This window comes from Lutra lutra, chromosome 1, assembly GCF_902655055.1.
Source record: "Lutra lutra chromosome 1, mLutLut1.2, whole genome shotgun sequence".
Taxonomy (NCBI): domain Eukaryota; kingdom Metazoa; phylum Chordata; class Mammalia; order Carnivora; family Mustelidae; genus Lutra; species Lutra lutra.
The window spans coordinates 155,969,419-155,992,264 of NC_062278.1; the positions used below are offsets into that span (position 1 = coordinate 155,969,419).

At 48.9% G+C, this 22,846-nt stretch overlaps 1 protein-coding gene across 2 annotated transcripts in view; it reads right to left on the reverse strand.

Annotated features, from left to right (window-relative positions):
* Positions 1–22,846, reverse strand: part of ITGA9 (integrin subunit alpha 9) — a 327,427-nt gene that overhangs the window by 251,369 nt on the left and 53,212 nt on the right. For both annotated transcript variants that reach the window (XR_007129340.1, XM_047740712.1), the window contains exons 9-14: positions 18,359–18,496; positions 15,455–15,560; positions 14,157–14,251; positions 10,080–10,170; positions 7,338–7,383; positions 743–897 (exon numbers count right to left, since the gene is read on the reverse strand). Coding sequence is in view for 1 of the 2 variants with exons in the window: in XM_047740712.1 (XP_047596668.1) it covers positions 743–897; positions 7,338–7,383; positions 10,080–10,170; positions 14,157–14,251; positions 15,455–15,560; positions 18,359–18,496 (631 nt within the window). In the remaining variant the exon portion in view is untranslated. The remainder of the gene's footprint in view (positions 1–742; positions 898–7,337; positions 7,384–10,079; positions 10,171–14,156; positions 14,252–15,454; positions 15,561–18,358; positions 18,497–22,846) is intronic.

A 22,846-nucleotide genomic window follows, 5' to 3' on the forward strand; every position in this document is an offset into this window, starting at 1 on the left:
GCCTTCCAAGTAAGAACAAAGCATTTATTAATCTGCAGGAGTGTTCTAGATTCATTTCCTTCAGGTGACCATGTACTCTTAAGTTCTACTCTGCCCCAATCCTACCTGTTCCAGGGAGTGGACCGCTGGAGTTGGGCTAGCAAGCTGGGCTTCTCCAACCAGAGAAACAGCAGGACCTGCTGTCTCTTTTCCGTCATCCAAAGCTGACAAAGCAGCTCCTCCTCTTTTGCAAGTCTAGGGCTTCATAAATTTCAGCATCCTGATCCTACCATCCATCCCTGGTCTCAGATTCCGCAGTCAAGGGCTTACGGTCCTGACATCTGGCTGGTGCCCCAGGCTAAGGGGGAGCCTCCAAAGACCCACCACTTCTTTTTTCTAACCAAATGGAATGTTCTGTAAGGGCCAGGCTCCAGTCGCTACCTTTCCACAAGTCCCACTGGCCTGTGACACCTGTGGCCCTGTGAGGTTTCAGTCTGGTCACAGATGTGGGGAAAGGATGCTTGGGGTCAAATGTTATTTGTTCTAGAGCTGGAGGCTACGTTAAATTGGGAAACTATGGGAAGCAGAAAAAAGCAGGAACTGTAGAGGGAAAGAGGGTCTGGACTGTGTATCTGCTGCCTGCAAAACCAGTCAGGATGCACAGGGCAAGCAAAGGTTCCAGAAGAATCCCTCAGCGACCACAGTCGCGAAACCCTCTCCAGCTAAGATGACCACCCCAAGCCCTGACTCGGGGGCTCATTACCAATGTCTCCTGGAACGTGCTTGCCGTGGAAGCTGAAGCAGGCGGTGACGTTCAGGCAGTTCACAGGCTGCAGCCCATCGTGACACTGAGGCGCCGTGATGTTGATGGAGGCTGGGAGGAAGATGGAGACGTCCACCGTAATGACGGGTCTCGCCCTGTGCGTCGGGAGAGGGAGGTGACTTAGCCAGGCTCTCAGAACGGAGCAAGAAGTAATCCAGAGAGAGAAATCCTCGGCCTTCAGCCCGGCACTTAACGAAACCATGAAATAACCCGTGAGAGAAGGGCCAATGTGCCCTGTAAATACTTTCTCCTGGTTTTCGACGTGGCTTATTTCCTAATAAATTAATGGTTAACTTCCCAATAGTAAAGGCAAGTAAGTTGTTAATAAAACACATCTGGGTGAAACCATAAATGAACCACCAGATGTTGGGTGATTATTTAAAATTTCACCAATTAAGTTCCGATTTCCATTTTATTAGGAAGATAGTAATATATTTAAGGGGAGTTCCTACAGCGGATGCCAGGACTCGAGAAATAGCTGTACCGTCGGGAATGGCTGTGCCCTTACTGTCTCTGGAAGCATGAGCTGCAGAGTTCCAGTCCCATCCAGTGCGTCAAACCTCGCCCTTCCTTTACTCCCTCAATTCATTAAGCATTTTTCTAAAAGAACTTGATCCACAGAGTCCCAGCTGGTAACAGCGAAGCATTTCAGAGCTGAAGAAATCAACCCACCTGGCCCCAGGAGCAAGTGAAACCCTATAAACATTGGCATGCTTAACACCAACGTGGACGGCCAGCATCCCCACCCACCCCGTACTGGATCGATACACAGCATCCCTCCTGCACCTTCTGGGGATCCCCAGGGTTGGCCGACCAAGCTGACAGTGACTCAGGCCGTCCTGCTGTCATTGCAGGCACCTGCTCGGGGACGGTTCCCCTAAGCTGTGGCTTAGCCTTCTCCCCTCCAGACCTCACAATGAGACCCTTTTACCTCCAGGGAGCCCCAGCCTTCCTGCCATTGGGGTGATATAACAAGATTAAGGGGCATTAGCGGCTTGAGAACAATGACCTTCCTTGTACAGTAACCCTGCCAAGAGCCCACAGCGACAAGACAGATGGGAAAAAGAAACACAACTCTCAGAGAAGAAGGTATTAAGGAAAACCTCGGGGAAAGAGGGAAGGAAGGACACATGTGGCCCCAGGGGGGTGAAGGGTTTTCACTGCTGCCACCACTGCCATGGACGTGGGTTCAAGACTGGGAGAGTTGGGACAAGGGCAAGGGAACGGTGGGTCTCCCAGAGCAAAGCCAGCTGTAAGGCCAACAGACGTCAGACAATAGCAGTGCCTGAAAGAAATCCAAGGTCCCGGCCTTCCAATTTTCTTCTGGGTTCATTCTTGTAAGATACTCTAAATAACACAGAAAACAAATGCTCTGCTCCTTGTCAAGAGAACTGAACAGATACCAACGGACACTCTAGAAAGCCCCAGGTCCTTCCATGGCCAGCTCATGGTCCCTCTCCTGGGAGGCCTTCTCCAGGACCCCTGCACCATCTTCATACCTCCCCTCACTTACTCAGTAAGGTCACTGTCTCTTTCCAAGGCTGCTCCACCAGTCCACAGGCCCCTGAAGGACTAGAACCCCCCAAATTCATCCCGATAGCCTCAGGATTGGTGTTCAAAAACCTGAGGTGTGAAATGGATGCCAATCTCACAACAGGCCCAGGAACTGAAAACCACAGGAGCGCCCTAACTTTCACAAAACAGACAGAGGCGCCAGGGAGTGCTGGTCTCCACCCTGTGAGATTTCCACCCTGCCCAGGGCACATGCTCCCTGGTCACCACACGGAAGGAAGGCCTCGCCCCCTCCTGCCATCCCAGGGGCCACCCAGTCCCCACTCCCGGCAGAGCCCTGCAGAGGAAGGCCGGGGGAGCAGGCCGGGAAAATGACGTCAATGGAGGCCGTCAGCACAGGATCCTCTGAGGTGAGGACAAAGACCTTCAGAAGCACACATCTCACCAGCATCAGTCAGATCAGGCCCTCGATCCTGTTTCAGTTCCAAGAATTGTTCTTGGACCAGGGAAAGCCCAGAAATCTTTCCTGAACTCTCTCATCGCTCCCTCTGAACGGAAGTGGCACGGCACCAGGCGCCCATCGCCCTCACACAGGCCCTGCCCTCTGCAGCTAATCGGAGAGCGCAAAATCAGCAAGGGCAGAGTGGGGCCAGCCCACAGTCCCACCTGCGGAGGGCCCATCCCTGTGAGAGAAGCAGAGGGGCGCTGAAGGACAGCACCATAAAGGCCTTCAAGACTTAATTTTTAACAAGCTGGTAGCTAGACTACCTCTTTCTGATGACTCCGACAGTTCAAACCCTGAAACAGACAGTCCCTGACTTACGACGATTCAATGTAACAACTTTTCAACCTTATGATGGGCTGACGTGCACTTAGGAGAAACCGAACTTTCAACTGTGAATCCGGATCCCCAAGGATCCCCTTGCCGGTGCTATGTGGAATGACTGGTGACGCTGGCCCTGGGGCCACAGCTCCCAGGCTCTGCCACCAATCACCTACGCTGACACCCTTTCTGTAGCTGCGTGGAGACTCTGTTTGTCACTTCAGGCACAGCTTTCAGTAATTTACGTGAGAGAGTTAACACTTGATTATCAAACCAGCTTAGTGTCGGAGGACTGTGCCCGACCGCAGGCGGGTATAAATGTTCTGAGCACAGCGGAGGCAGGCCAGGCTAAGCCATGGTGTTCGGGAGGTTAGGGGTAGTAAATATGTTTCCAAGTAGGATATTTTCAACTTACAATGCATTTATCATAACAGTAACTCCTTCCTAGGTCAAGGTAGATCTGTACTTCCCCTGCATTTACCTCCAGGTAAAACCAGGCAGGATGCCGTCTGATGGAGTATTGCTCCCATCACCCCAGCCTTCTGCGGGGGGCAGTGCTGCACGTGGGACAGACACAGTCGGGCAGATGAGTGCTGACACCCCCACAAAGATGGAGGCTACTAAACCAGCCCTGGAGCCAATCCCCTCCAGGCAGCCAATTAACGTCTGTGTCCTTAACGCCACTCACAGTAAGGTGTGCCCTTTGTGGCAGCCCGAAGGATTCCAGGCCGGTACACATCTGGACTCTCCCTGAGGACATGTAAGAATGGACATGGTGTGGAACCCCTGGGTGGCTCAGTGGGTTAAGCCCCTGCCTTCAGCTCAGGTCATGATCTCAGGGTCCTGGGATCGAGTCCCGCATCGGGTTCTCCACTCAGCAGGGAGCCTGCTTCCCCTGCCTCTCTCTCTGCCTGCCTCTCTGCCTACTTGTGATCTGTGTGTCAAATAAATACATAAAATATTAAAAAAAAAAAAAAAAGGAATGGGCATGGTGTGTTATATGAGCCTGTACATGATTGGTTTCTTTTTCTGGTCTCACCCAAACTCTGAGGGGGACTCAAGTTCCACCTAACTTGCTGGTCAGCTAGGCCATGCCTGGGATGCCCACCTCGCTTAGCCTGCTGACGTCTCCAGACCTTCTTGTCCACAGTCGTTCAGCCACATCCAGCACCTTATCAACAGATGCCTTCCTGGCCCCTCAGACACACTCGACAGTCTGCCTGTTCCTCCCTGGCCCCCCTCTCTAAGGGGTCCCAGTTTGCCTTCCCTGCTCCTGGAAGAGACCTGAGGTGGTCACCCTCACCCACATTCCACGCTGAACCTTGCCCTAGACCTGTTCCAGTGTTGGGGCCTGGCTCAAAGACGAGGTCCCTGCCCCCCATGGCCTATACACCACATCCCACCTTCCTCTCCTCCCTCAACCCCCATTCAGCCTCGTCCCCCTCTCCCTCTGTCTCTTCAGGCCCCAAGGCAAGAGTGGGGTCAGGGCAAGTTTTGTATGGATGACGGTGAAGCTAAAGGGGACCGCCTCTGACTAGTGCAGGGCAGGAAAGGGCCAAGGAGAGCAGAAGAGGTTTCAAAGACTCTTGGCCTAATCTCTGAGCCACATGGCAATCCCATTTGCTCCTTGGTAGCCAAGCTTCTGGAAAGGAGTCAAACTTCACCATCTGTTTTCTTGCTTCTCCTTCTCTCTCCCACCCACAGCAATCTGACCTCCGCACCTCACTTCTCTTGACCTGCCAGAGCCAAGGACACCACTGTCACCTCCTAACATGACTACGTGGCCCTCTCTGCTGGGTTTGATGCGGGCCAGGGCCCTTGACCACATGACCCTGCCTCATCATCCTCATGGCACTTATCACAATCGACAATTATCTCCTTTTTAAAATTAATAAAACTTCAAGGTCACTTGCTTTCCTCATCCATAAAATGGGAATAATAGTAGTAATATCTATGTCATGGAGTTGTTAAGAAAACTAAGAATTAAAATATGTTCTCTCGGGACACCTAGGTGGCTCAGTCAGGTAACATACAACCTTTGATTTTGGCTCAGGTCATGATCTCGGGGTTGATTCTCTCTTAAGCGTCTCTCTCCCCACCCTTTTTTTTGACCCTGCCCCTCCTAAAAAAATTATGTTCTACCAACAAGAGAACAGAAGAACAAGCTACAGTGTATTCAGTCAGCAGACTACTGCTCAGTAAGGGGAACAGAGCACCACGGAACGGCTCAGAGGCATCTCAAACGCGTTGCACCGAGTGAAAGAGGCCAGAGCCGAGAGAGTGTGGACTCCATAATTCCATCTACGTGAAATTCTAGAACAGGCAGGACTGATCTACGGCAATGAAAATCAGACCAACGGTTGCCCGTTGGAAGGGGGCATAACTGGGAAGAGGCAGGAGGAAACTTCCTGAGGTGATGGAAATGTTCTTTATCTTAATGGGTGGCAGTTACACACGCAGGCACCTGCTTACAACTGTACAAGCGCTATCCTTCAATCAGCAGGCTCCGTTATATGCAATCTATACCTCCAAAGGGAAAGAAAAACCAGAATGACCAGAGAGAGCTGAGCATGTGGGAGCCCAAGCGGTGCCCAGCATGTGGCAGGCACTCAGCAAACACTGGCTGAATGGGTTGCTTGCACAGTTGCTCTGTGAGACGCACCCGGGATCTGACACACAGTCAAATAAATAAATAAAATCTTAAAAAAAAAGGAGAATCTACAGGATATACCTTAAGCCAGATATTCCCGGTTTTAGGAGCGCCTTTTCTCAACTGTGAGAGCTAGGGAACGTGTTTTATTCTAGAGGAATCATGCCAAGCCAAAGCAAGTTGCTTGGGACAGTGAAGAGGAGAGAAGGACGCCACAAAGGCGGTGGGTAACCTCAGCTTCTGAAGTGTCACCTCAGTCATTGGAGGCTACGTAAGCTGTTTTACCTGAAAGGGGATGGCCAACCCACAGGACGGGGCTGAGGGCTGGGGGATAAAGAAAGTGGAGATCCAGTCATATGGCAACAGCGACATCACCACCTCGGGGACACACAAGCCACTATCAAATACTGAAGGGCTGCTACATGCAAAATATAGAATCAAGAAGCAGAATTTTAAGGAGGCACATTTTGCATAAGTTATCTAAGCATTGCTAACATTCATTGACCTCCTACCTGTACTATGCATTTTGCATGTAGTACTAATTCACAGAGTTCTGTGGACCCAGTGAGGAAGTACTACCATTCTCCTGTTTAATGGGCGAGAATCCTGAAAGGCGGGTAACCTGGAGAAACCCGCCTCCCAACAGCAGAGTGGGGGTTCGAACCCAGGCCACCTGGCCCTGGACCTCACCCTCCCAACCTAAGGTGATTCTGTCTCCTTAACAGGTTAACATCCCGAGTTAGCTAGGGTTAACTGGTTCCCTCCAAAGTTTCTAAGTTCTCACCCCTAGGGGCACCTTAAGGGCCGGGTTCCTTGCAGCCAGAGACTTGGAGGAAGGCACTCCTGAATGAGAAGAATCTGGGGTGTGCAGCTCCATGGCCTCTGGGACCCCTTCCAGCTCAAAGATCCCACTGGCCTATTTTAGAAAGTTCTGCCATCAGGTTATTAACAAAACCTAAGAGCTGGCTCCCACTCCAAAGGGTAATTTGGCCTCCTCTGACTCATATGGACAGAAATACTTGGAGATGGTTCAGGGTGGAATGGCAGCCCCCAGCCTTTGTGGGAGAGAATCAGGGTGCATGGGCTCCCATCCCACACCTCTGCCTCCACAGGCAAGGAAGTCCTGCTCAAAGGGCAGGAGGCTCCCTGCCCCTGGGGATCTGGGGACTGACAAGGTGGGGATGAAGAGCTGGGACAAGGCAGTGCTTGGGAGCCCCTGAGTGTCCTGGTAACCACAGGAAATGAGGACATCATGTACACACATTCATGAAGCAGCTGTTCAAGGCAAAAGGCAAAACCGCCAGGGCTGAAGCACCCCAAGCCCTAGGGAGGCTACTGTCCCAGAGCTACAAGCCACTCGAGGCCCGCCAGCTGGAAACTCTGCAACTGGGGTAGCAGACAGCCGCATTTCTACTTTCCGAGCACCTCCAGGAACAGCACAGAGGGAACTGCTGACTGCCGGTGAAGAACTTCCCCAACCACCCACCTCACCCAAGTCCAGCCCTCATTGCGAAGAACGCAACCCAAGAAGCAAGAGAGAAGCATCTCACCTTAGAAGAACCACGCTGTCCGACATGAAGGCTCCAATAGTTACATCTGAAAATCAGAAGTTTGTAGCATTCAGAGACGTGCTGAAGCCCCTCCCAGCCTACCCACCCCCTGGCAAGGTCCCCAGCCATGGTGGCCCAGCACTGAGCTCGGGGGGCCCCCAACAGCCTTCCTGTGGGCCACACGGTGATCTTGGAAGAGGGAGAGCCACATTGCCCCACGTGGCAGCCAATCACCACATGGCTTGCTGAGACCTTGAAATGTGGCTGGTATGAAAACCATGAACTAGCCCAAAAACTTTTATATTGATTATTAAAATTAATTTCGCCTATTTCTTTTTTTTTATGTGTTTCCTAGAATACATTAAATTATGTATGTGGGTCACATTATGTATCTTTTGGACAAGAGTGAATTAGAGAGGCAGATACTTAGAACTAAATGAGCTGGAAAGAAGCTCTAGGTTCTGTAGAACATGTGAATCATCTCTGCTCCACCCCTCACTCCCTGTGACCTCAGAATCTCTCAGTGTCCTTGTCTGTACTGTGGACATAATTATCCTAAGGGTCTTCTTCAAAAGCTGATGATATTTCATAATACTTAAATTAGAAGACATCTATTAAATACTTACTAAATATTAGTTGTTAAATGTAATATTTTAAAAATATTTAAATACATAGGTTAAATCACATATTTAAATCAGAAAATTCAGGAAATACTTAGTATACTACAAACCAAGACCCAAGTGCTAGATGGTAATTTTTTTCTCCTTTTTTTAAGATCTTATTTATTTATTTCTGAGAAGAGAGAGAGAGCACAAGCAGGGGGAGCAGCAGGCAAAGGGAGAGGGAGAGGCAGACTCCCCTCTGAGCAGGGAGCCCAATGTGGGGCTCAATTCCAGGACCCTGGGATCATGACCTGAGCCTAAGGCAGACGCTTAATGACTGAGCCTCTCAGGTGCCCCAGTAATGTTTATTTTTAAGTAACTTGAATTTATAAAGTATATACTCATCTAGTAGCTCTCTGCCTTTCTTCCCCTCGAGTATAAACTCCTTAGTCCTGGGGTTCCCATTACCACCTTACAGAAGCAAGCATCTGAATCCAAGACAGACTGAATCCCTGTGTCTATACAATGTCCTCAATTAAGAAAAAAGAAACAGCAAATCCATGAATTGTAGGGCTGCTAAAATTTCTGCACTTGGGTATGCTTGTTAATTTTGCTGTTTTCCAAGCCTTTTTGAGTTGACTAGATGCTTGAAAACAAAAGAACCTGAGGAATCTGTCATTTCTTTTATGAAAAATATAAGAAGTTCAGGGGCGCCTGGGTGGCTCAGTCATTAAGAGTCTGACTTCGGCTCACGTCACGATCCCAGGGGCCTGAGCTCGAGTTCTGCACTGGGCTCCCCTCTCAGCAGGGAGCCTGCTTCTCCCTCTGCCCCTCCCCACATTCATGTGCTCATTCTCTCTCAAATAAATAAAAAATTTTTTAAAATCTTAAAAGAAAAAAATGTAAGAAACTCCCATACATCATGAAGCGTGAACCCACCTGCTCACAGAGAACGTGTGTCTTTGCCCACTGCGATGTGGCCTCTGGCCTGGCCCCTAAGTTCTCTGCAGCTCAGTACCCATGTCTCTCACGTGGGGAACACCCCACCTCTACCCACCGGCCGCACTATGGGAGCCATTGTGCACGTGGGAGCATTTTGCATATACATCAGGTATTATTCCAGGACAGCCACAAATTACCCAAAACAAGAAGAATGGCCTTCTCCGACTTAAGCCCATGAGGCCCACAGGAACAAAAACTTCAGCAACAACCCTTTCCTCTCCCCTCCTCCTGGCTCTGTAAGGTTACAAAAAATGATCAAAACTGCTGCCCATAAGAAACTACCAAATGTGCGGCCCTCGTACAGCCCAGCACTGGATCTCACAAGTCCTTCCGGGGCACTTTAAGTGCTCAAAGTGCACTCAAAGACAGCAAGAGGACCTAGAATTCCAGGGAAACGCTTCCTGAATTCCAGGAACATTTCAGATTTTTTCAAATTCTCATCTCTCTTTCCTCACCTCACCCCACTCCATCCCCTTCAAACCCCAAAAGAACCACTACCCCCCTGCCCAGGGCATTTTCCCTAAATCAGACAACACTTGGGACTGAGGTGGGAAATGGTACATTTTTCTTTAATTAGCCTCAACCACCATGAGGCATTAATTCACCCTGAAGACAAGGCAGCCAGAACAGTGAGGGTCTGTTTTGTCCATCAGGGAGGGGGCAAGGTTTTCTTTTTTGCTCCAAATATTTCAATTTTCTTTCAGGGGTTAGGAGGTGGGGAAGGGGCTGCCCAGCTCCTTTTTTTCCCCTCTCAAGGGTAAGAGGTCTCTAACTATGCTTAAATATTAAGGAGAACATGAGGTTTCACTATCATTTTTAATGTGGACAGTGCTTTTTTTCTCTTCATTAGAAAGAGCTGATGCCACAGAAATCCTGTTCTTTTTTTTTCTTTTTTTATTGTTTCTTTTGATATCAGTCCATCCTTTTGGTGCTGAAACTCTTCAAAATAGATCATTCTAAAACCCCAAAGTAAACTTCAACACCTTAAAATCAAATACCAGGCAAGGTATCCCCTCCTATTATGGGAATTTTCCTCATCCCACATAGATGTCACCACAGCTTAACCCAACTGGAAATGACTCTACCTCACACACTTATCTTCTTTTATCTCATATGCCTTTAAAGAAAAACAGCTTACCAGGATAGCCATTTCCATCCATATCAATGCCTCCTGATATGGACTGCCCAAACATCCGCAGAACCGGACTTATCTTCCGGCCGGACAGCTTCTGAAACAGATAATAGGGAAATTGAGTCACTGGATAGGAGCACAGTGGTGAGTAAGAACGCAGGACTGTTCTACGCAGCTTCCATTGGATGCTTGGTCCTGGAGCTGTGGAAAGAGAAAACTGTGGTCCTAATTTGATCCTGGGGTTTTTAGCACATGGCCAAAGACCATGCACTCGGTTACGGTAACTTGTCTTCATGACATGTCATTGTTTAAAAATTTTTCAAGCTCAGTGTTCACAAAAAACCCACCTAGACTTGTGTGCTAATGTTTTGACATGCCATGTGAAGTTCAAAATGGATGTTTACTTCCATTTCCAACAGCGGTTCTGTTTTGTTTCCACACAGGTGGAGCTGGCTAGAATTCTAAGAACATGTTTTCCTCAGATCTCTCTACCCAAATATGTACCAAACATGGGCCACCCCTCTCCTTGGAGGTGCCGTCAGTCTTTCCCCGGGGCGGGGGGTGGGGGCAGGCGGTGAGCACGTCCAGCTGGCAGAAATGGGCACATGGAAACCACCTCTCAACCGAGCTGATCAGAAGACCTACAGGTTCCTGAGCTTTCCATACAGGTGAGACTGTCCTGTCTAGAAAATCTGGAGCTCCAGGGTCCTGAACCTTCTATAAACTGTAGGTAATAAAAGAAAAAAAAAAAAATCAGCCAAAGCCACTCTCTTCCCTACAAGGCAGCCCCCCAACCAGCCAGTTGGGAGTTCACAGCTCTACCACCATAGGGCATCTGTACTTTTATTCATCGTGAAGTTCAGTCTGTATTAACATATGCTGTCTTGGTTCAGGGCTATTTACTGTACAAGTGGCCTCCGTCACTCATCATCTACGTGGCGCAGTTCCTCAAAAGATATCAAACTTGCTGAATCAGAAAAGTCCCATTTCCTGGGATCTGACCTGTTTCTTCTTCCCTTTGTTTATACAATCTCTCTGGGGAGGCTTACCTCCCAATGCCCTCACTGTGGAAGATAAGAAAATGCTTTGTTTTCATGCCATACAGCACAGCACAACCCCTATCGGAACCAGGTTCACAGATAGGCAGGGGCTCACTGTGGACTTTCTTCCCGTATCCTTTTCCTTACTGAGTCATCCAGAGAAGTCATGAGCATGGGAAGAGGGAGTTTCCATAGAATCTACAGATGGAGAGGCCAGGGACCAACCCCCGCTCCCCACCACCCGTCCCGGGATCCCATCACTACGAATAACCTTCCACTTGCCATCTTCACTTAAGCCGTCCAACAGGAAATGTGCGAACATCATGGTACAAATCAGAGCACCAGCAAACGCTGAAATGTTCCTTGCTCGCAGGCAGAGCTCCACATCCCACATGGCTCTGTCTAAACAAACATGTACGTATGTCTATTTCCTAAAAACCCCATGTTGAGGCAGGCCAGCTCAGCTCCACAGTCTAACGATGCTAGCAGCAGCTTGCCCTGGGTCTGCATTTCTAAGCTCTGCGGCGGCTGGGACAAGGGGGAAGAGTGAAGGGGTGGTCCATTTGGGGGTGGCGATGCCGGCTTAAGTTATCCCACAGACATCTGCAGGCCATTAGGCCATAAAGCCAGGAAGATAAGTCTGCTCAGTGCTAATAACCCTAAATGAAAACCAGGAGCCTTGGAAAACCTCCGCCTGCCCAGGTTTATAGGCAGTGTCCTTATGGCAAAAGAAAGATCACAGGGGCCGCCCTGACGTGCCCTGGGGGCTCTCAAATTGAGAAAGGCGCACAAGGATCTTAAAATCAACACTTTTCCTGACGAGCCCAAGAAAGAGGAATGAGTTAAAGAGTACTGTGGACGAACTTCAGCCCTGATCTCACAATTTATCCGGCAGAAATAAATACCAGTCTGGGCCAAAGAAAAGCAACTCCTTTGCCCAGAGCTGTTTCTGATTTCTTCCTTGGGTTCACCCGCACAATGCCCACTCTGTCCAGACTGCAGCCCTGAAGAATACGTTGTTGAAGGGTTTTTCTTTTTTCCTTTTAAATCACTGACCTTATCATATACATATTAGCAGCTTGGAAAAGTATAAACGTACTTGTTTCTCCCTTTCTTTTTTTTTTTTTTCCCTTAAGTGCTCCAAACCACTTCTCTTTGTCAAGGCTAACAAGCCTCCCTGCGTGCTGACAGAGGCAGGACGAGTCCAGCTGCCGATCCCTGCTTCCTACTGAAGACACTCCATGCTAACCACAAAATTTGTCCTTCGGTTCCCTGCAGGGATTCCACCCAGCAACAAAACAAAACACTGGAGGGCCGCAGGAGGAGGGGAAGCAGGGGTCTTTGACAGGTTGCCTCTCTGTGTGATTCGCTTCCAGGGTCTGGGAACAAGCTTCCAGGAGGAAGTGTGGACAGTGACCCCGGCGGCTGCTGGAGGACTGGGCTCCCTGGATGACTTCCTGCTTGTCATGTCGTGAAGAGGGTCCCTAACTCAGACCACAGACGCCCCCCCTGACACGGATGTGGCCCCCGACCTGTGCCCAAAGCCCTCTTCCTCCTGCCATATCAGCTGAGTCACCTAAGAGCTCCCTGTCCCCGTTACTCATTTCTAATGAGAAGAGGATGGTCTGAGTAAACCAGGCCCCTTGGAGTATGTGTGCTTCGGAGCAGGATAAGTTTCCACATTTCTACGTTTCTCAGGTGAGCTTCCCTGAGTGTTCCCTCCTCCAGTGTGGGGACAGTAACAGACAGTAAGTAAACTTGGCTGGGAGTCAAGTTTCAGGATAGCCATACTGCCACTTACTAGCCAGAGACCTTGGGCAAGCGAAGTCACCTGGGCTGGAGGCACCTCAGGAAGACAGGTGGACAGTAAAGGCACCATCTCATAGGACTAGGACAAGGACTAAAGAAAAGAGCGGACTGGTGCCCCCTCTCTACCCTCTGACTCGCGTGGGAATCACTGAGCTGGGCTGGCCCCAGCAGAGAGGGTGCAGGAAGCTGGCGACAAACCAACCCTCAGCCTCTAATCAGCTCATTTTTATCTGCTGCAAGAAGAACAATTATGAATGCACGGACTGAAGTCCTGTTTATGGACCGGCTCTTAAAACCCACTTGTAAAGTCTCTTTCTTACCTAGAGACTTCAACACATGAACAGGTTTGGACACTTTCCTAATACTTTGCTTTATAGAACACTTTCGGAACCTTTTGCAAGAACGCGACTCAGTTGGAAGTTTTGTTTCCTTAGAGACAATCGAGACAGGAGGCCAGCTGCTTTGTGATGAGAAGTACAAGCATGAGTAGGAAGTGGTAAGCACATAAGAAGCACTCGGCAGATCGATATTTGTTAACTGGAAGTTTCTCCACTTGTGCTCAGTCCCTTTCTCCCACTGATCCACTCACTGGGAGAGTGACACAGGCCTGTGCCACTCCAGACAGAAACATCCCCAAATATCCTGACGATGCTTCTGTCAAGAGAGTGACTTCCTTTTTTCCCAGGGGCTGGGCCTGATACCATCAGCAAGATTGAACACCATGCTGATATGGCAAAAACAGAACCCACCACTTCCACGTTCCCAAGTCTGGGGCTCAAGGCCAGAGTTTTGACAGCTCCTCACAGCGATACCACTTATACCAATCAGCCCTATGACAGCTTTTAAACCCCTCCTCCGTGGACCGTTGTCTCTCTAAGTGACATTTTACAACATATTCCTTTGGCTAGCACTGATGATTGACAAAGGAGTAACTAAAAGAAAAACTCTTCTTATTCAAGAAATAACTCCTAATGTGGGTCAGGGTGTGGATATCGTCTTTCACAGGCAGAAGGCCTCCCTGACAGAGAGCACACTCAGGAGTTTCTGAACATGTTTTTGTACTTCATAAGCAATACCAATCGTCGCTGTCTTTCACTGGAGGGCGGGAAAGTTGACAGGAGAAACCATGTTGTGTTCTCCTCTGTACCCCAGGGTGTGGTATAGACTAAAATTTCCCTACGTATTTGTCAGATGAATATATGGACAGTTACCACATCATTCTCACAGCAATTACCATTGAGTACTGAGGGACGATCCCACCAACATCACCATGATAGATATAGACGGCCCCGGAGAAGTCGTCCTCCTTGGGTGCGCCAATGGCCACATCTGAGGGGAGAAAAACAGCTGTGGGTTAGAAAGCCATATCGAGTAATACAAGGAGTTTTCCTAATTCCTGCCATCATTTGGGTCCCTCCATATCAGAAATTTCTTGGTTGTAGGTTGTCCAGGCATTAAGCTAGACATACCATCTCTTAGCAGGGAAGAAAAGCAAGGGGGGGTAGAAAGGAAATTATTGAAGCTTAGAAGGGTTTAGTTTCAAAAACGTTCCTACCTCATCCTCACAGAAAAAAGCCACTGACCCATCCAATAAGAGAAATGCAAATATAAACCACCCACCCAAATTTCTGTCAGGGGAATTCCATAAACTATGGTTATTGCATAACTGAGAAAGTTAATTCATTCCCAGAGAAGGGACTTATATAAAATGGCATTCACTTCCCAAAAAAATATGGTTACCCTCACAAACTGACAGCCCCTGGAACAAAGCCGAGATCTTCCTTTCTTTTCTTTGCTTTTAACAAAAGTCATGTGTTTGCAGAAGTGAGGTCAAGGGTGCAGGACCCATGCTCACACGACCTCAAGCCGGGATCCTCTCTAGTCAGGGTTGTGAGGGTATCAAAGGAGCCTGAATGTCTGGTCTGAGGCAAGAGCTGCCCCCCAGCCTGTCCCCCACCTCAGCTGTCCCCCTACTGACGTGGGTCCCACAGGTCCTAATGTCTATGTACCGTGCATACAATAAGCAGAGACAACACTGAACAGACCAGAAAGAGAGGCCAAGATACTGTGAAGGAATCTGCAGTCCAGACAGATCTTGACATCAGGTACACATAGCCCCACCCTCTTGGCAGGGACACATTCAAGTCCATCCCCTTGCTGTCACTCTTGGGGCTGAGAATGTCTAAGTCCCTCCACACTCATGTACTAATAACGCAGTAGACCCTGAGAGTCTGAGACACAGGGACTGGTGGTGGGAGGAAGCCAGGCCAAACATGTCTGCAGCAAGAAGCCCCCGTGACCCAGCCCTAGGACCCCTCACATGGCCAACACACAGCCAAGAACTTGAGGCTGCTGAGAAGGTACCACATGGAAACAGAAGCGCAGCGGGCTCAGAGCCCAGCCCTGAGTGTCTGCATGGAGAACATCTTCTCGAAGGGCACCCCTCCCTGCAGGGGACTTCCAAGGGGACAGGCAGATCCAGTAGCACCTCGTGCCAGGGCGAAGGCAGAGTGCAGGTACCAGCTCACTGACCTGGGAACCCGTCATCATCAAGGTCACCTAGGCTGGCAATGCTCTCCCCAAAGTGTGCGTTGTAGGCGCCATCGCCACTCAGGGCCAGCTGCTCCTCCAGGGCTCCCTGGCAAACAGGATGGAGGAAAAAATAGAAAACAAAACAAAACCAGAACCAAAAAAACCCCCAATACAACCAAAGCTCCAAACACCACTGGAGCACACCCATCGACAGGAAACACCTGGGCAGCATCAGGGGCACCCAAGCTTCTCTCTCCTGGTGGCAAAATGAGTCCCTTTCACCTGTGCAGCAGGAGGGTCTCCCACAGCCTGAGATGCCTTTTAGAGGGAAGAGGATTCTCATGTTGGCCAAGGACTCCATCTCCCCCTTTGTCCTGACGCTCCACAAACCTCCCTACCCACAAACTGTTGCCACAAAATCCTCTCAGCTGCCCTTACCCTTTGTTCCAAAAGTTGTTTTACGTGGGCATGCGTATTTCTATTTTCTTCTCTCCTATCCCTTGTAGTACAAGTTTACAAAGCTGCTTTGCAAGGTGCATGTGATCAGTAATCATGACAGAATCATCATTCAGAAAACCCAACACCCAGTAGAGTTCTCGGTGAGGAAAGGGGTGGGGACGCATACAACTGTGCCCATTATCGTGTGGCTCAGATTTGGATTTTTTTTTTTTAAGATTTTATTTATTTGACAGACAGAGATCACAAGTAGGCAGAGAGGCAGGCAGAGAGGGAGAGAGAGTGAAGCAGGCTTCCTGCCGAGCAGAGAGCCCAATGCAGGGCTCGATCCCAGGACCCTGGGACCATGACCTGAGCTAAAGGCAGAGGCTTTAACCTACTGAGCCACCCAGGCGCCCCCAGATTTGGATTTCTTGAGCAAACACCACCCAAGAGAGGAAGGGGGTCAATGGTGTATGGTGGCAGTAAAAGCCATCTAAGGATTTCCACTCTACCCCAAATCACTAACATGTTGGTATCAGAGTATTAAAATACAATCTGAGATTCTGAGGCAGAAGAAAGTCGAAGCCTGACCCAGTATAGAGGTACTCTGAACCCACTACACACCCACAAGCCACCCCAGGGAGTGTCTGGCTTTAGATGGGACCTTAGGATTCTACCCACTTTACAGATGAGGAAACTGAGCCACTAATTTTAGGCTATTTGTCCACATGGCACAGACTAATAAGTGGAAAAAGCAAGGTCCAAGTCCATCTATCCAAAGTCATCATTTTCCCAATCCTCTGCACTGCTTCATGATCATTCATCAGACAGGGGGAGGCCCAACAGATACCACGCCCTGGTACTAAGGGTAGCCACATGGCATGAAGCTACATTGGTTGGGGGTTGGCCGGTATGGGCACCATGTGTCTGGGGGAGTTTTCCAGCTCCAAGATTCCACACCATGATTCAAACACACTGACAAGCTATTACACTGGTCTCCTTACTGCCTGACAAGTTCATACCTACACAAGTACTTCATTCTCCTACAAATAGAGTAGCTGGCAGCCACCAAATGTTGCTGTTCTCATCTCCATAATGACCACCTCTTTTCTCCCCACACCTGCCTGTCTCTTTTCCTGGAATGTCAATGGGGGTGTAAGTGTCAAGTGTTACTCAACAGGTCCCAGGAAGTACATTTGTTCCCAGGTTTTAGATCCATTTTCTCAAAGTGTTTTTAAGCATCTAAGAAAGCCCAAGGCTCTAACGTTCCCTGGGTCCTCTTCAGATGGCTTCCTTTCTTCGTGACAGCTGTCCACCTAGAGTCAAACACTGCTGCCCCTCCAACTGGATGAGTCATCCAACTAGGATAACTAGCATCTTCTTCACTGCTTAAAAGGATTTTTTTTTTCTATGAAAGTATTACATTCTTGCTCTTTGGATAAAGATAAAACTAAAAACCTACCCAAGCCTTACCACCCACAAGGATCTATTATGAACATTCTCTATGTGTTTTGTATATTTTTTAGAAGTTGTTTGTATAGGAAGATTTTATCCCACTTTTCACTGATTACTTTACAAGCATTTTCTCATGTTTGGTAACAAAATTGATGAATTCAACTCTCTTCTTGGACACTCTTAATTCTAGATGCCGAAAAGATTCTGCTTTCTCATTGGTCTCCCGCCTCCCCTGGGGCATTGCTTCCTCTCCCCTCCCTGTCCCCATCCCCTAGCCCTCAACTCAGCTGCAGAGGGCCAGAGGCATCTTTCTAATGTCATCGCACCCCTTTCATGGTTCTGCAGGCTAAGGAACATCATGATCACAGCCCTTAGCCACTGCACTGGCACAACCCCAGAACTTAAGTGGTCCTGCTGCCCCAGTCCTCAACCTGCTTGCCCAGCTCCCAGCCCAGCTCCCAGCCCAGCTCTTTCCATCTGCCTAGCTCCTACTCCTTCAAGATTCTGCCCAGCCACTGCACCCTCCAGGAGCCCCTGGCTCATGTGTACATACTTCCGGAGAAGTAGCACGACTCCCAGAGAGCGAGCTGGCCTGGGTTCAAATTCTAGCCCACTGCTTCTAGCTGTGTGCTACAGGCCTCATTTTTAATCTGAAAAATGGCACATTTTTGAAAAAAGTGCACATTATGTGGAAATCATTTGAAAAAAGTGCACATTATGTGGAAATCATTTCTAGAAAACAGGAGGAAGAGTTTCAGGTACAGAATAAACACTCAAAATCAAACAACTGACGTGATTTTTCTCAATCCCTGTATGTCTGCAGTGGTAACACTGTGTCCAGCTTTCCATTAATGGCATGTTGAGCTTTCTGAAGGTAGGAAGCACATCTTTTCACTTCCTCCAGGTAATGGGGCCCAAGGCATGGCCCAGAGCGGGGTTGCTCCATCACTCCTCACTGGACAAATGTACCTCTCCCACACCCGTCCACCTGGTGCCCAGCAGTGTACTCACATTTCCTCTGTTGATGTAGACGGTGACCTGCCCCTCGTCCCTGATCTCAGAGAACATGGGGGCCCCCACCAGCAGGTCAGAGAGGCCATCTGCATTCAGGTCAACTGCGCATAAGGAGGAGCCGAAGTAAGAGCCCATCTGCAACCAAGTCGAGTTGCAACAAAGCGTTCAGTGCGTGCCCTCACACAGGAGGCCCTCGCTTGCCTCTAGCCCACAGCTTAACACACTCTTGCCCCCAAGCCCCTCAGTACTGCGATGGCTATGCTGTCCCATGAGCCAGAAGTGAAATCCCTGACTCCCAGCAGCAGTGTTGGACCCCAGTCCTCCTGAGACTGAAGCTCACTAGCTCAGAGGCTCCTGCCTTGGAGCCCTCCCGGGGGAAAATGAGTGGACCGATCCAGGAGAATAAGATATGGTTTTTAAAGATGCAAGCTGAGGTTACAAAACAGGTTACAAGCATAGTAAATGTACCTCCTATAACAGATATTTGACAGGGCTAACCAAGGAGGAACATGAAATTTCATTAACACAAGGCAAGCTTGAAAAGGGTTGGGGGATGGAGTGGCTCAGTGATGGGTACTAAGGAGGGCGTGTATTGCACGAAGCTCTGGGTGTTATATGCAAACAATGAATCATGAAACACTGCCTCAAAAACTAATGATGTATTGTATGGGGACTAATAAAAAATAATTGAAAAAATAAATAAAGCAATGATATCCCTTTCGGTAAGTTAAGAAAAAAAAGAAAAAGAAAGAAAAGAAAAAAGAAATGCTACATGGGGAAATAGATTACCCTTTCCCAGGCCTGCACAGAGCTAAAGCCAACCAGGAAGGCATGAACTCAAGTGACAGGGAAGGGTACGACCCCTAAGACTATGTAATGGATGCGGGAACACGGCCAGGTTCCATTGGCTCTTCTTGAATCAGAGCTTAATCCAGTGCCTATTATCGTAAGTCAGGGGTCTCAAACTCAAACGCCAATGGGATCCAGGCAGGTGACAGAACAGGTATAAGAAAAAACAAGTAACACTGCAAGTATGCTCCGGGTGGCAAGCGATGCTCGGCTTCAGGGTCTAACAGGCAATAGGGCGTGGTAGGGACTGTGGCCACCTGGGGCCCACAGAGTCAGCTCCTGAAGTCAACTGCTACTGTGGGGAGGCCGACCCAGAGAAGACCAACCTTCCTATTTTTCAAGAGAAGCCCAAAATCCAAAATTTTATTTGAGGGGTCTCATTCTAAAATGCAGACAACTCGTTCATAAAAAAAAAAAGAAACAAACATAGCAGGCAGGCCAAACAAAAAGTTTTACAGGCTGCATCCTTTCCAAAGGCTGCCAGTTTGCAACCTCTGTTGGAAAGAAAAAAAAAAAAAAAGGCCATTCTTTTTAAAATAAATGTTTTCAGATAAAAGGGCTCTGGTTCTGCGGATGGGAACAAGCGTTTTCTTTCGGAGCTGGTGTTTGTTGGCTGCGCCCTGGGGAGTGTGAGAGAGGTGGAGGGCACTCCGGTCCATTTCCTACAGTGAACCCGGGGACAGGAGCCCCTCCCCAGTCACACACCACTTGTGCTCAGTGCACCCCGCCCTGCCAACACCCACTCCCAAAGGAGAAGGGTGTGGGCAATGCTGGGATTCCCAGCAGAGACCATGCCACCAGTCACTAATTCAGCGGCCTTGTCAATATATCCAGACTTCAGTAAAACAAACAAACAAGCTGGTAAGACCCTCACAGAGCCCAGAGGACTCTCTGGCTCTGCCTCAGGGGAACTATTTGTTTCATTCCAATGGGCTATTTAACTTGGCATCTTCATCGGTGTTCAATCAGAAATCCCTGAACGTGAAGTTTCTTATCTAAGTTTTGACATACGAACCTTTCAGATACCTCCGTTAACACAATGAAACTCCTGTATGTGGCAATGACATGCTGTGTGTGTGTGTGTGTGTGTGTGTGTTGGCAGGGGAGGGGGTTCTTTGATCGAAGTTCTCTCACCTGGAAATGCAGATTCATGTGTCTATATTAACATCTGGATTGGGCATATACTGATAACTTCTCGGATGTACTATATGAGGGATGTCAACCGCTAAAAACTGGAACTTTAGGGTTTTGTTGTTTTATTTTTCGTATGGCAAGGCCAGGAGACAGTACTATCTGACCAAACTCAGGCCAAACAAAGGCAGAAGTGGACCAGTGGTCGACGGAGTCAGAACCCTCCCCACCATGTGTGTGGGTCCAGACACAGGGGTAAAGCTACAGACATCCTTTGAAAGCCTTGGGTCATGTCCTTTCCCTTTGAATAATGGAGAAGTCAGAGATACTAGAATTTTTCATTTCTTCTTGAAAAAGCAGAATAAGATGTATATAGAAAGTAATGGTCTTTTTCAAACTCAGAGTGCTGATGATGGGGGTAAAGCCAGAAGCCAGAGACACAGGAGGGCAAGAGTGAGTGGCACAAGGAAGGATTGACTCTAGGATGGTACAAAGTGAGGACAAGTGGCCACGGAGCTGGTGGTTGAGACACCTGGCCCTCCCGTCCCTTCCTAGGGAGCCCTAACACCTCACGAGGCCATTCAAGCAGACACACAAGACAGTCTGTCCTGGGACTCCCTGACATGAGGTCCTCACAAAGTGTGCACAAGTGGCTTCTCAAATGTTTACCTCCCCCACTGCCCACTCTTCAGTCTGTCACCCCAAACCTGACTGCAACCAGTCATAGGTGGGTGGCCATGTAAGTTGTCACCCACACTGGGAGGTTTTTGAGAAGGAGAGGGCACAATTATAGGCTGATAATTGCACCGGGATGACCAGCATTAACTGGGCCTGCCCCGGGCGCGGGCAGCAGGGGGTGGGGAGAACAGAGGCTGCAGGTGGAAATGAAGGTGAAGACACTCTGAAGACTGGGTGACAGGTGTGCTCCTGCTCGGCACGTCACTTTAGAGTCCTTAAAACGCAGTTACATGAGGTGATGGAGGTCGTAACTAACCTCCCCGTGATTCCACCATATATCCACGGGTCAAGTCGTCACGTTGAACACCTTAAGGTCACTGAATTCTATGTCAATTACATCTCAGAAAAGCTGAGTGGGGGGAGATTCCTTTCATTTTATGCTGTCAAGCCCAGGTACGCTTGAAGGGGCGGGGGTGGGGGTCTGGGTTTCCCATCGTAGACATCCCTTTATTTTATTTTAAGAAAGACCTAAATGTTAGGCTTGGAGGCATTTCCACCCTCCTTGCTCTGGGCCTCTATCACAAATGGCACCGAGTCCTTTCTCGTCTGTCAGAGGTGCTTAGAAAACCTTTATTGCAGAACTGCTCACAGTCTTTTCCAGTGTGGTTGCTTTGGGGGTTTTGGAAATGTTAAAATAACACAGGCCAGTGTGGATCCCAGGGGAATGCAGGGGAATGCAGAGCTGTTCTCAGGGAAACTTCACAAATCTGATTTGGTGATGCATTTATTTTTTTTTTGGTGATGCATTTTTTTAATTGAAAAGATTATGACAATTCTCTAGTAAGTACACACATTAAGGCTGTTAAAACTGAAAAAAAAATTCTACTTGTGAGTGGGATTTGGGGAAATAAGAATATTTACCATCAGAACAGTGTGTCATGATGCCAGGCTTGTGCAGAGCAGGTCTAACCCACAGCAGGACCTGAACTGGGCTGGGGCACGGCACGTGGCCACAAGGCCCACAAAGGAAACAATCGTCTCTCCCCCTTTTCCTAGGGTGGTGGTGGGTAAAACCATCTTCCACCTTCTCCTGTCTCCTGGAATCTCCCTCCCAAGTCCCAGAGTCCTGTGCTTCTTCCCAGAGCTCAGTAAGGCCTCCACACGAAGGCAAGACTCCAAATCACCCGCTGGCCTCCCCGCCTAAAGGTGTGTCCTCTGAGAGCAGCCAATCTCCCTAAATGATCCTGCTGGTCTGAGCCACGCTAAGGTGGGCAGGACGGACAAGCCCATAAAAAAATATGCCTTATTAATCCAGGGACTCTCTACCTGCCTTCATCTCAGACTGTGGGTGCAGCATTCATGAAAACATGCAGGAAATCAAGAGAGGATCAGGGCCAGGACGAAGACAAGGGAACACACCCAGACAAACCTTGCCCAGGACGAATTCCAAGGCAGCCTTCCCAAGCTATTTCTATTTCAAGGTTCTCAAGGGAGCCAAGTGACTTGTGTTTGGTTTACTTTGTGTGACAACAGGCCCTGTGGCAATGGTGGTGGGGGGCTCAGGATGAGAGGAGGGGGGCACCACTGGGCCTGAGACACCGTAAGAGTGAGAGCCGTTTGCCTACACGCCTACTCAGTTAGATTTCATGGGTTTGCCACCCTACTTAACTGCGTGTGATCTCTCTGGGCTGTATGTATAAGAGAGAGGCAGATGGAAGGTCAGAGAGGTAGGAAAAGGCAGACATACAGCAAGTCGTAATTCTGAAGACTATCTGAACTATGGAAATCCTTTTTGAACTGTGATGAAACTTGGTCGTGCCCAAGCTC